The sequence below is a fragment of the Mus caroli genome, chromosome 4 (assembly GCF_900094665.2).
Source record: "Mus caroli chromosome 4, CAROLI_EIJ_v1.1, whole genome shotgun sequence".
NCBI lineage: Eukaryota > Metazoa > Chordata > Mammalia > Rodentia > Muridae > Mus > Mus caroli.
The window spans coordinates 93,473,662-93,487,645 of record NC_034573.1 but is presented as its reverse complement, the minus strand read 5'-3'; the positions used below and the strand labels follow the sequence as shown (position 1 = coordinate 93,487,645).

The 13,984-nt window shown below is 46.0% G+C and overlaps 1 protein-coding gene across 2 annotated transcripts in view; it reads right to left on the bottom strand.

The window, feature by feature from the left end:
• Positions 1–1,063: 1,063 nt before the first annotated feature.
• Positions 1,064–13,984, bottom strand: part of Ak4 (adenylate kinase 4) — a 54,683-nt gene continuing 41,762 nt past the window's right edge. For both annotated transcript variants that reach the window (XM_021160493.2, XM_021160492.2), the window contains exons 4-6: positions 7,345–7,517; positions 4,923–5,041; positions 1,064–4,439 (exon numbers count right to left, since the gene is read on the bottom strand). In XM_021160493.2, coding sequence (XP_021016152.1) covers positions 4,325–4,439; positions 4,923–5,041; positions 7,345–7,517 — 407 coding nt within the window. In that variant the 3' untranslated portion in view covers positions 1,064–4,324. The remainder of the gene's footprint in view (positions 4,440–4,922; positions 5,042–7,344; positions 7,518–13,984) is intronic.

Genomic DNA, 13,984 nt, shown 5'->3' with positions numbered 1-13,984 from the left:
ATTTACTTTTGTATGCTTGGAATGTAATGAGGTTTGACAAATCAACAGCTGGATGACAAGACACACTGCTTGGCTCAGCTCCCTTCGTCCACTTAGGCTACGCCATCTTGCAGTAATAGACTAACCCAGAGCCAGCAAGATGGCTCAGCAGGCAAAAGTGCTTGCCATCAAACCTGATGACCCAAGTTTGACCCCTGAGAACTATATGGGAAGAGAACAGACTTCCAGCTCTCCCTCTGATACAGGGACAACACAAATATTTTGAAAGCTAAATTAAACTTAGGTCTCCATGGCTTTTAAAACCCCAATTTTATTTTCAGATACTACTCGCCCATTATGGACTGGGTACATGTCTGCTCTCTGTTTCCCCCTTAAGAATCCATAGCATTGCCCATCTCACTACAAGACTTCTGACTCTCCCAGTACCAGCTCTAAAGTGGCACAGTGTATCTACTCATTTTAATGCCCCCAGCAAGGCAATGAATGCCCCAGTATGAAGCAGCCCAGAGAGCAGGGATGTAAACTTCTCCCAGTGAGGGAGTAGGAGTATCTCGACCACATGACAACCCACCACACAGTCATCCTATCCAGACGGACTTTCCCATCCTCCCTGGAGACGTGAGTTTAGAATTTGCTTTCAGCGGTTTTCAGCTACTGGAAGGCCCCATAGATGAGGCAGCCATACCAGGGTTGGGAAAAGGGCTATGCCTTCATTCTCTCACGTTTCTTCTGAAAGGGCACTTAGGAACTTCTCACAGCCCCAGTTCAGCAGACAACCTTGCAAAGGGCTCCGGGTTTAACAGGTAAAGGACGGGGCAAGCAGGGAACACGAGGGCACAAGGACATAGCAACGATACAGCGGGAAAACAAACAGAACCAGAGGCATGTTTGCTTCACCATCATTACTTTGTGTAGGTTCCATTGCTTGCCTCTTTTTGCAAATTATCGACAACTGTGGATAACAGAAGAACTCCCAAGTGGTACAAATCAGAGAGAGCCTGTGAAGCTTTACAGGGTATAAACAGCAATGCAAAGAATAATGAATTTATGAAAACCCATCACATATTAAGCGGAAAAACATTTATTTCTATCAAATTCAATACAAATCAATCTTCAAGCAAGGTAACAAAACAAAACAAAAATCAATGAATACAATGAATAGTTAGGATAGCAGATACAGAACAGACTCTGAATTAAGCACATATACCCAAATCAAGAGGAACACCAACTGTCACTGAAGAAAAGCTGACGTGTCAGCTCCAGGGAAACTTAAACCAACATTGAGTTAAAGACTAGCTTGAACTTGGGGGATCACAGTGAAATGCCATCATAGCTCAATGTAGTCCCCCAGAGATCGGTCCAGCTCAAAAAAAAAACAAAATTCGCAAATTCAGTAGTACAAGTTCTCATAAAACTAGAGAAGCCTTGAGCCCTACCATTTCTTGCAGTTCACACAAAACCCGGGGTTTTCAATTTTTCTTCCCTTTTCCCAAATCCCAGAGAGAAGGTGCAGTACTCCCTGCAAAGGTTTTAAACAGGAGCCTTTTATTAAAAGACACTGTGCTTCCTGTCTGTCACTAGAGGGAGTCAGGATGGAGTCCTGGGCAATGGCTTCCTTAGCCTGTCCCCCTCACACCCAACCACATAAAGAACAGTCAAACCAAGGAGTGCCCTGAGGCAGTTGATGGCATTTATTCTGGCAAGAATTGTGCAGTTTGCCACACCAAAAATAAGGGTAACAGTTATGGCTAATTTTAATGTTTCAGTAGATGTCAGCTTTCATATGGCTTCCTGACACCTAGAATTGAGGCAGATTGACCTGGTCTAAACCCAGCCTGCCTTAACGTCTTGTGTCTGGGAACTCCTTTTGCTTAGGCAAAGAGCATAAAAAGAAATAGCCTCGCGCAGCCACTCTCCCTGAGGCCACAAGCAGACCTAAGAGGCTCAGGGCCCCAGGTTGCTTAGGTCAAGAGAGACAACTAACACCCTGTAAAAGGCCAAGGGTTCCAGAAGCAGGAAAGCCTGGGCAAGACTTCATATCCTGGACTCTTGTTTATAGGAAATATTGGTTGTGCCTGGGAAGATTCACCACAATGCTTATAAAGGCTCGGCGAGTGCGCACTTCACTCAGAGGGCCTCCTTCATAGCACCTTTTTTTTGACATAAATACTGGAGGAATAAACATGCAGCCTTTCCCAAGAGGTTTGTGGGAAGCAAACTGAACGAGGAGTCCGTGAACGTAAAGTCAGAACCTCAGAGACCACCCAGACTCTTGGCCACGTGTGGCCTGAGAAGGAAAGGACGTTGCTTCCACTGAGCCTTCGTCAAGACACTGTCAGTATTTATGACCATTTCCACAAAGTCAGCCAAGCCTGCCGCAGAAAACACCTTTACACCAATAGACATGAAATCACCCAAGACTTTGGAAAAGATGTCTCTGCCCCTTGCTGCTCTTCTGACCCTGGGGTCTCACTGGGGCTACTGTAGTCTACTGAGCTTGAACTGCATAGAGAAACAGCAGTGTGAAGGCAAGGAACTGCTCACACCCTATTGCTCTCCCCAGACTCTACAAGAGGGGAAGAAAAGTTTGAAGTTTTCCTACCTCTCTTCAATTACCCTGAATCCCTTTTACTCCCTACTTCCCTTGGTTCCTGGGAATAATCTCAGGGTTTCCCTCTCCTGACCTGCTCCTCCAGGAAGCCTGGGCTTTTATCACCCAATCCCTACCAAGTGCCAGCCAGATGTAAGCTTCCAAGGTGCTCAGCATCACGACACTGCCCAGATGGTCACCTGCCCCGTGCAGCTGCACTCCGGAAGCTTACTTCTCTGTACTGAGAACATGAGTGGGAATGCTGGCCTGCATCTCCACTAAGGCAGCCGCAGAACATGCACATGAAAAACGACTGAGAGGAACCACGGGAGTCCAGGCAGTACAGGAAGGCAGACAGACTCAGGAGCACAGAACACACGACACCTTCAGAATGGAATAATATCTTAATCCACTAAAGTGCTAAGCCCACCCCACACCCTGACCCCACACAGACTATGAGATGTCACACTAAGTCACCACCAATAATAAAGGACCACCTCCTGGGGACAGGCGGATGCAGGACACCTTTTTAAGGCAGTGGGAAGACATTTCCCTGTTCTTCCCAGAAAAGAGTAAAAATTATAACAAGGTGGCCAACAAGTCTGGGATCCAGGAAGGAAAGTCTTAACAAATGCTTTCTTGACACACAATGACTGATAAAACCTTAGTATCTTCATTTCTGGACTTTATGACCACCTATAGACTGCATCTTTGGAATAGGAAGAAAATAAACAAAAGGACTCTGCATTCCCAAAACAGTAAAGCTGTCTTACTCAGTGCAGGTGCTATGTATAGCTAGTGCAAGATGCTCCAAGCCCTCAGAGGCTTGCTCCCTTTTCTGACCTCTCACCGTCTGGTTAGTCACTCACAGAAGAAAAACACTGACAGCGTTAATATTTAGCAGCATGTTCAATATTCACCTTTCCTTGCACCCAACCATCTCATTAGTCCAGTGATTTCCATACAATTACTACTACTTCTACATAGAAGATACAATCACCCCACATTTCCATAAGGAAGCATTTCCCTTGGTTTTCGAGAACCCTGAAGACTTTGGGAGGATCTTTTTTTAAACAATAAAAGGTACAGGGTGGGCTCAAGATAGAGCAGCTGTTTAGGGAGAAGGAAAAGACTGAACCCAGTCACCTACTTCTCAGTTTGTATAAAGGAAATTCAAGGGGTAAATGCAGAAGCCATCGTGGGACTGAATAGCCTGAGAAGGGAGCAAGCAGACGAGAAGATTCAGACAACAGAAACGAGGATGTCTGAGAGCCAGGGAGAGACAGTCATTGGAGAAAAGCAACCACCGAGTGCAATTAGCATCAACTGTCAGAGTGTATGGCAATGGACAAGCCAGGACCACAGCCCTTCAAGTTCTCAGGCATACAGTGCTGTGGTTTCATAGCCTGTGGAAGGTGGGATAAACCAAAGAGCCCACCACTGCATGCAAAAAGGCTCTGGTAGCTAGCACGTGGCTCAACACTGGTGGAGATCCAGTCTATACTCGTTCCTGTGAAGGGCGTGATGCACCCGCAGAGCCCTTTTCAAAGGCAGAGGAGGGTTTCCCTCTTCCTGAATTCTTTCTACCTACTAGATTTTCCTCATTACTTCAACACTGAAACTAGAAAAGATGCTGCAAGCTATCTCAGCTGGCTTCTAATTGGGCCAGGTCACCAAGACTACACGCATGATTGAGTGGGCGGCCACGTCTTCTTGGTTCTTCCCATGGCAGGCTCAGTATGCTTCTTTGGATTGAATAGGTGTGATCTTGTTGGAGAAAAGTGTGTAAACATAAGGCCAGATTCTGTTAGTCTCCGTCCCAGAAAACTGGTGGAGCACTCCACGGCTCCTAAAAGACAAGCCAAATAAACACCATTTAGGCTGCTTAACATTGCATCAGGATAGGCAAAGATCCAAGGTCAAAAGCAGGTACCATCTTCTAGGCTATTTATAATTTTCCAGCCAAGCCTAGTCTGAATCACTTATTTATACAAATGAATATCAAAATATCTGAGCCGATTAAATAGGAAGACAAGGGTCTGGAGCTGTGAGATGGGACACCTGGATAACATACGTGGAATCTCAATATCAACTGCCAACCCCACCCACCACAGGAGAGAAGTCTGGACAATTTTACAGACAGGTAACTAGACTTAGGTCCTCATGTTCTAATAGTTCCGGAATAAGCACAACAGACTTTAACTCCTATATACCTCCCCACCACTTCGTCTACCTTCTGGGAGGAACGAGCCTTTATACTTAGCCTTGGTCCAGTGCTCTTCCCATCACCAGGCTCTTTGTTATGAATACACTGAGACACATACATACTCACTTGTACAGTTCGATGACTGGTTTTGCCGCATCCTTGTACCGTCTTAGCCTGGCAGCAACTGCTTCAGGTTTATCATCTTCCTGTTGGACAAGTGGCTCACCAGTGATGTCATCAATCCCCTAAAATACCAGAAAGCCAATTAACGTGGTCAACTGTTACTGGGCATTGCCAAGGTCTTTCTTGTTCCCATGTGATCAAAGTGAACTCCAACCACATATGCAACGGGCTTGGGGCTTCGTTGTGACTCTGTGTCCTGAAAAGGCATTAAATCTTAACTATTCACATAGTTATAAATACATCCCACAAATGATACTTAAGATTTATTTATTTTATGTGCATTGGTGTTTTGCTTGCATGTGTGTCTGTATGATGGAGTCAGAACCTCTGGAGCTGGAGTTAAAGTTGTGAGCTGCTATGTGCTGGGAATTGAGCCCTGCAAATTGACCCGAGTCCTCCATACCTGCGCGGTGGCACCCACACGTGTGCACAGTCATATGTACAAACAAATAACTGTAATGTAAGGACAACAACAAAACTCTGGTTCAGTCTCTGGAATTAATGACATGTCCTAAGGTCAAAATAGCCATGATACTAATATCTAGGACCATCAGAGACAAGCATTCTAATGCCAGCAGAGGCAGAAGCAGGTGTTTCTGTCTGTGAGTTCAAGGCCAACCTGGTCTATATAGTTAGTTCTAGACAAGTCAGGCTACATAAACAGATCTCCTTTCCCATACTTTCAATCCCCTAGGAAGCATGGCTGCCTGCACATAGCACAGCAGCAGCATCAGAACTCTGCTCCCGACCCCACAGCTGTCCTCTCTGGGGAAAGCTGCAGACATGAATCTGGCAAAGACATTCTAGGGAAGAACTCTGGGGTCTCAGATGGACCACGAAAGGTAACCACACACACTGAAATCCTGCTGCAGCTGGGGGCTTTGGGATTCACACTGATATTTCGTAATAATACACACCATTATCACAGGCGCTGTGTTGGTGTGAAAGGAGAGGAGAGGCCGTGCCTGACCTGAGAGCCACAAAGCCACTCCCTTTGGAGTATCAGCAAACACAGCACAGTTTCCAGAAGTAGAGTGGCTCCAGGGCAGCAGCCTCACTCTATCCTGGGAAGACACCAATGGCTGGTAGAACAGGCTATTCACTTCCACATGTAATGGTAATTATATGTTCTTTCAGGGGGAGCTGCCCTTTGCATGTAGCATACCAGTAAGAAGAGTTTTTTGGGTATTATAAGAATCGATCAGCTTCTGTGAGATAGGTTTCTGCTTTCCTGACTGGATTTTCAAACTCCATTCTTCTCTCCCTATTGGTTTTCCTATCACTGTACCTTGGGTTACACTTGAGCGGCACACTCCTGCTCACCCAGCCACTCAGAAGGCTAGGACCAGTCTGGCCAACACAGTGAAACCAAGAACGAATGAAAGATTGAATGAACAAACAGATCAATTAAGAGAAAGAAAAAAAGAAAAAAAGGGGACACATCACACATGAACTGACATCATTAAGGGCATTATTGGCACAACAGCGACCAGCAGGGTGACACCAGCTTAGGTCCCTGCAATCATTTACTGCTTCACCTATACTCAAGGTACCACGTCACCTACTCCAGTCCAAAAACCACCAACTGGGCTCCTGCATTAGTTCAGTCAGTCAGAGAGCCAGAGGGAGATCCTAACAAAATGCTGGTCAGAAGTAGTCTGAGCAGACATGGGGTACACACCCATAATCCCAGGCATTTGGGAGACCAAAGCTAGAGCACTGTGAATTTGAGTTGGGCACCTACAGCAGGGAATGGGGTGGAGGTCCACTTCAATGGTAGGATTCTTGAGGAATATACACAAAGGCCCAGGGATTCTGAACCCCAGTACTGAAGAGCAGAGACAACACCATGTTTGTTCTTTCTCCCAACTCTGTAATCGAAGATCCTGCAGCTATTGCCCAGGTCTTATAAAGTCTTATAGCTGAACACTAGTTTTTATTTGCTTTTTGGCCACTCTAATCCCTGAAATCATCACACTTTTTTTCACTTGCTACCGTCATCTTCACAACAGTTGGCTGAACAGAAATTTAAACTTTAGTCCTTTTTAAACTGTACACTGTCATTTGGCTTTAAAAGGGGTCTTCCCAGCATTCTGAGTCTGAGGACTAATCAGATAGAGGTCTGTCTCAATCAGTCAATCAATCAATGATCACCTACAGTTTAATGAAATAACAAGGAGAGCGACACTTTTCCCAGGTCACCAGCAATGCCCTGTCTTGTTAAGCTTTCTAGTCCTAGCTTTCTCCACTCTGGTGGATACTGAATGTAAACTCTTTTCCTATGCTGTTTGGCTAATGCTTTCCTATACCCCCTACCCCCAGACACCTCATACTCCTGTCCTCTATCCAGCATGGTGTATCTTACCTGCACTTGAGGTGGGTTGAAGTCCAGGTTATAGACCCTCCCGCTAGAAGGGTGAATCCACCGTCGGCTCAGACGATCTTTAAGTGTCTCAAAAGGGATATTCAAACTGATTACTAGGTCCACATCACAGATTCCGTCCAGGGCTTCTGCCTGCACTAATGTCCTCGGGAATCCTAAGGGCCAAACAAACAAACAGACAAACAGAAAAATCAACTGTAAGTCTGGGAATAATAAAATCTATATAGTCCAAAAGGATTTAATAGAGACTCTGTAACTACCTCTGTATACTCTTTTATAGCCCAGCTTCTATGCTTGGTCTAAGGAGTCGCATGATCAAAACAGACTGCACTGAACTGAAAAACCACTAACCCAGCCTGTTAACCACTCCCCTTGTGTTGTTGGGCAAACTGTATTTTCCCTATTTTCTCTTCTGCTCAAGAGAGAGTACAGACTCCTATCTGGGTCCCTATAGCTCTTAAAGCCTGTTATTTATTCTCCGGTTACCACAAGTAAATATAGGCCTTGAAATCCTGAATCAATAGACACCTTTACCTACACTTTATGTAACATGTAACCTAAGAAATCCATATGGTACACTTGAAATATGTCAGGAGCAAACGCCCATGATTCCATTATTTGGGAGGCTGCATCAGGAGAGTGGTGAATTCCAGGCCATCTTGGGAAATAAGTGAGACCCTGTCTCAAAAAGAAAAAGAAAGGGAAAAAAAGAAAAAGGAAGGTTAGCCTAAAAGATTTAAGCCTGAGTGAATGTTGTGTCATACACCTTTAATCCCAGTACTGGAAGGAGGAGGTTTGTTTGAGGTTAGCCTAGTCTATATAGCAAGTTCCAGGGCAGTCAGGGCTACAAGTTAAGCCTGATTTCAAAAGTAGCTAGTCCTTTAGAAACTATCTGGTTGCTGCAAAATTTACAGGTCTGTCCAGTTTTCTAAATGTGGAAAAATGACAAGATATAAATCTGGGCTCATACGCACTGTCACTTTCTTCTTCAATAATAAGGTATGAGGAGGAGACTCAGTCACAGAAGCTGAAGTGGGACAGGGAGCTTGCCTTTTAGCTCACGCCCACTCGTTACAGAAACCGTGGTTAGAAGCAACAGGCCTTGAACAGCGTTGTCAGGGTAGGTGCAGCATCCTAAAGCCCTGAACATACTCTGAGCCACTAAAGATATCTGAGCTGTTGTCGTAGGTCCTGAAGAACAGGTTGCCACTTTGATCATGAGGCTTTGAAAAGTTGGCAGTGTCATTTAACGACTTTCAAGATTTTAAAAAATATGCTTCTTAGTCTCAGCTTTAGGCCCAGCTGAAGTCTTAAGGCCTGGATCCCAAGAGTGGTAGGTGGTGTACTCCTCAGGCTGGGTTGAGCACAAGTCATTCAGATGTAATTCTAGCACTGTAGGCTGCCAAGCACACTGCCAGGGAAAGTATGGTGAGCCGGCCCTTTAGCCACTGCTGGCACACCTGTTTTTGAAATGAACACACTGGCAGGAGTACTGTATAAAGGCCTGTCAATCAAGAACATCTATAGGAATGAGCTATCATAGAGACTGAAGGGAGATGTTAAAGAAACGTAGGCATTTTGCTTTTCTGACCTATACAGCTAGCCTTCATTATCTGTTGATCCAAGTTCCCTTTTAGAGGTTTATCCTTGAAATTGAATGGGATTCAAGTTCTTGGAACAATGATCGAACTGTTAGGATATCCGCTCATGAAAAGAACCCCTCATATAAATTCCAGGTTAAAATGTGGTCTATGAAAATCTTTGAGTAAACAAACCCACATCTAAGTAAGAGGAGTCATTTCTGGGGACATGGAGAGAGGCTCAGCAAGAGGGAGGATTTAAGACTCTGGACTCCAACCTCAGCACTCGCATGTGCGCATGTGCACACACATAAGGGAGGGGGAGACAGAGGGAAGGAGAAAGGTGGAGAGGGAGACAGAAAATATGAATCTGACTGAAGAGGTTACTACTCATCGCAACGGTGACCCAAGACAGACTGCCAACCCAGAGAGGTACTTATCCCACTAAACCAGGTTGCTGACAGCCCCTGAGACCTGGGTAAGTGCCCAGAACACAGGGAGATGCTGCCTGGGCAGGGATGCTGAAAGTGGGTTGGATGCACATGCACATTTGGTCAACAGGTGGCAGCATTTACAACTTCTCCACTAATAAGAGATTTTTTTACAACTGGAAGTTGACCCTGTAATCAACATTTGGGAGGAGCTGAGACAGGAGGACTGCTGTAAATTTTAGACTAGTGTGACTACAGAATAAGGGCCAGTTTCAGAGATAGTATCAGGGAGAGGGAGAGAGAGAGAGAATTATTGGTAAATGAGTGTCTTGAAGAACAGGGTGGCAGTACCTACTGTATGGTTAAATATCCCAGCAGAGTGAAGACCAAACTCAATACCCACCTGTCTTAGTCAGGATTTCTATTCCTGCACAAACATCATGACCAAGAAGCAAGTTGGGGAGGAAAGGGTTTATTCAGTCAGCTTACTCTTCCACACTGCTGTTCATCACCAATGAAAGTCAGGACTAGAACTCAAGCTGGTCAGGAAGCAGGAGCTGATGCAGAGGCCATGGAGGGATGGGACTTACTGGCTTGCTTCCCCTGGCTTGCTCAGACTGCTCTCTTATAGAACCAAGACTACCAGCCTAGGGATGGCACCACCCACAAGAGGCCTTTCCCCCTTGATCACTAACTGAGAAAATACCCCACAGCTGGATCTCATGGAGGCATTTGCCCAACTGAAGCGCCTTTCTCCTGATAATTCCAGCCTTACAGGAATTGTCTACCTTATCCTTCCACACCCATCACCACATGGCCATTAATCCAATCTAGAAAACATGCTGTCGCCTAGTTCATTCAGCCTCGAGGTGGAAAAGCTGAAACCTTTCTGAATCCACCACACTGCGCCACTGACTGCAGCATCAACAGGTCTGCCTCAGATCCTCAAGGACTTCTGATGTACAGTGAGAAGTGGCTTCTGGCCACTGGAACTTGGCATCTGGTCCTCGGAACCACCACACGAGTCTGAGGAGGGCGACGAGAGGGGAGGCCTCAGCAACAGCTGCGGTCGGTGGGAGCAGGGCAATGGAAGCAGGGTGCATCCGGCTTTCTAATTTGGAGAGCATTCACAGGGAGGTGCAGAGTCAGGGTCAGCTGCCCCACGCTCACAAAGAACAGGCCCTTTGCCTAAGTGAATGTAACCGTGCAGCTCTGTAAGGCAACAGCCTCACATGTCTGCCCCAGTTGGCACCTTGTGAGAAGCCACTTCCTGCCTATGGTCACTTCTGACCATTCCAACTGTGGGTGTCCAGTTAAAAGATAAGATGCGGCTCCTGGTCATGAGCCACAGGGAGTAGCTATGGCTGGAGGCAGGTGGCATTCACCCAGGCATCCCTAGTGAGGGAGTGTGTATCAGCCCAGAGTCCTTAGCAGCAAAGGAAAAGGAATCCTAACGAGCACGCATCTCAGAGGCCCTGCTCTGTGCCCATATGTGACTGTTCTTTGTTTCCCCGTGTGTGGTTCTAACCTCTGAATCCATCTCATTCCACCTTCACTAAGACAATGAAGAGATTCAGTAGCATCTTGGTAAGAGCTGTGGCCTCTGTAGCCCCTTCTGTACCAGGTGCTCTAGAGCTCCTCCCCCCTTGCTCACTGCAGTGTCCTGGGGTTCTCTAGAACAGTGGTTCTCAACCCTTGGGTCACAACCCCTTCGGCAGCTGCAGAGCAGATATTTATAGTACGATTCATAACAGTAGCAAAATAACAGGAAGAAAGTATCAACAAAATAATTTTATGGCTGAGGTCACCACAGCACGAGGAATTGTGTTAAAGTGTCACAGTATTAGGAAGGTTGAGACCCACTGCTCTAGAACATGATATAAATGAAATGAGAGCTGTGTAATAAGGGGCCCCACCCGTAAGAGCTTATGAGTTAGTGATGATGAACTGACAGACATGATCCAGGCTTTCAAAATTCAAAAACTGTGAGCTAGACAGGGTAACACAAACCTGTTCCCAGCACATAGGAGGGTCCTGGTTCACTTTTTAAAGCAACTTGGTGCAAAAGTAACTTTAACAACTTAGGGTGGAAAGCGTTATTTGGCTGACATGTTCCCGTAAGAGTCCATTCCTGAGAGAAGTCAGACAAGATCTCAAGCAGACACAGAGGCAAGAACCATGGAGTGCTGCTTACTGGCTTGCTCCCAGGCCCACACTCAGCTGTCTTTCTTACACTTCCCAGGACTACCTGCCCAAGAATGGGACCAGCCACAGCAGGCCGGGCCCTCCCCCACATCGATCAACCACCAAGAGGATGCCCACACAGACACCCCACCGGCCATCACTCAGTTGAGATCCCCTCCTCTTAGGAATGTCTAGGTTTGTGCTGATAACAAGCACACAGACGCAGGAGGCTCGGGGTTCTATGTCGTGAAGCCGGCCTGGTTATGAGGCCCTGTTTCAAATACCAAAAGTCTATCTACGTCTGCCTCTTCAAAGTGACCTTAGCAAATAAAGGAAAACTCTTGGGAGACGGTCTACACTAAGCTCTCCTGAGGTCCTCCAGGAAGGAAGATTCTTCCAATCTAATCCTTGGTCTTCTACTTATTTGCGTGAGATATTCTGTATGTCTTGCTGGTGTGCACTTATGTGCATCGCACACATGGCTAATGCCTGCAGAGGCTGTACGAGGTCTAGGATACTCTGGTGTCATAGATGGTTGAGAGCGGTCTTGAGGGTGTGGGATCCTCTGTTCTCAAGCACTGAGCCATCATCTACCTGGCCCCACTGGTTCTTAAAGCACAGAATTCCCATACTGTACCTCCTCCCCTGTAAGGGAAGAGGCCCCTTGTGTGGAAGCAGGAGCTACCACCTGCGAAGCCATATGTAAGAATTCTCTTTGTTCTCTGTGCATAGACAAATTGGGGGAAAACTGGGACCACTATATCTCAAGACAAAGGGACCCAAAGGATTTCACCACAGGCCATTCATGTCTGCACTAAGGAAAATAGCTGGACAAGCATCCTTTGAGGGCCCAGCCACTGGTTAAAGGTGAGGTCTTTCTGAAATGGACGATGTTCATTCAGAAGCCATGTGGAGAACTATGGTAAACCCTGACAATCCAGCTATGAACACATAGTGTCTGCCTACTGGAGGGAAGGGAGTGAGGGCTCTAAGAAATCAAGTATGCAACAAACACGGTGTCATGTAATTCTGACATAAGAATGAACCAGACATGATGCTCGTCCTATAACCCCAGGAGGTAAAAGATCAGGAGTTTAAAGCCATCCTTGGCTACATTAGGGAATCAAAAGCCAGTCTGGGCTACATGAGACTGTCTCAAAAAACTCCAAGAGAAAAGAATGCCACAAGAGCCAGGCATGGTGGCGCACGCCTTTGATCTCAGCACTTGGGAGGCAGAGGCAGGAGGATTTCTGAGTTCAAGGCCAGCCTAGTCTACAGAGTGAGTTCCAGGACAGCGAGGGCTACAGAGAAACCCTGTCTCAAAAAAACAAACAAACAAACAAACAAAAAAAAAAAAGAAAAGAATGCCACAGCACAAGTTATATTGATATTAATAACTAACACATGCCTAGGATTTGACCATGTCTACTAGTAGCCTTGTTAGGAAGTGCATGACAGGACACAGGAAAAGCAGAGACCTTCTGAATGTCTAGAACAAGCCTGATTTTTAAAAATGTTAAGCACACAGACCCATACCAGCTACTGGGAAGGCTGGGAAGGCAGGGCCTTGGAGGCTGGCCTAGGCAACTAAACAAGTGCCCGGGATAGAGCTGTGGTTGAGCACTTCCCCAGCATCACGTGGACTGACTGTGATGGAGATGTCTGTAATCCCAGCGCTCAAGAGGTAGAACCAGGATTAGCAGTCAAGGTCAGTCTCTACTGTCTAGGGAATCGGAAGCCATCCTAGGATACAGGAGGGCCTATCTCAAGGGGGTTAGGTGGATCCAAGCCAGGTATCAAAATGTGATTGTATGTCCCCATTGGCTGTAACTCACCAATTACTGCTATTTAGAAAACCATCACTAGCAGCCTTTGGATGAAGATGTAGAACTCTCAGCTCTGCCTGCACCATGTCTACCTGGATACTGCCATGCTTCCACCTTGATGATAATGGACTGAACCTCTGAACCTGTAAGCCAGCTCCAAGTAAATGTGTGTTTTTTTTAAGACTTGCCTTGGTCATGGTGTCTGTTTACAGCAGTAAAACCCTAACTAAGACAGAAACTAGTACCAGGGACTGGGGTATTGCTGTGATAGGCCTGACCATGCTTTTATTTGAAAGAATGTGGATTTTGGGATTTCGGATTTGGAACTCAGTGGAATGCTTTAAATGGGGCTTAATGGGTCATCCTAGTAGGAATATGGAAGACTTTGTTGCTGGGAGTGATGTGAACTGTGTTGACCTGGCCCAAGAGATTTCAAAGGAGAATAATTTCAGAATGTGGCAAAAAGATTGTTTTTGTGGTATTTTGGTGAAGAATGTGGCTACTTTTTGCCCTTGTCTGAAAAGTCTGTCTGAGGCTAAGGTGAAGAGACTCAGATTAATTACATTGACAAAGGAAGTTTCAAAAAAGCTCAGCAGAGATT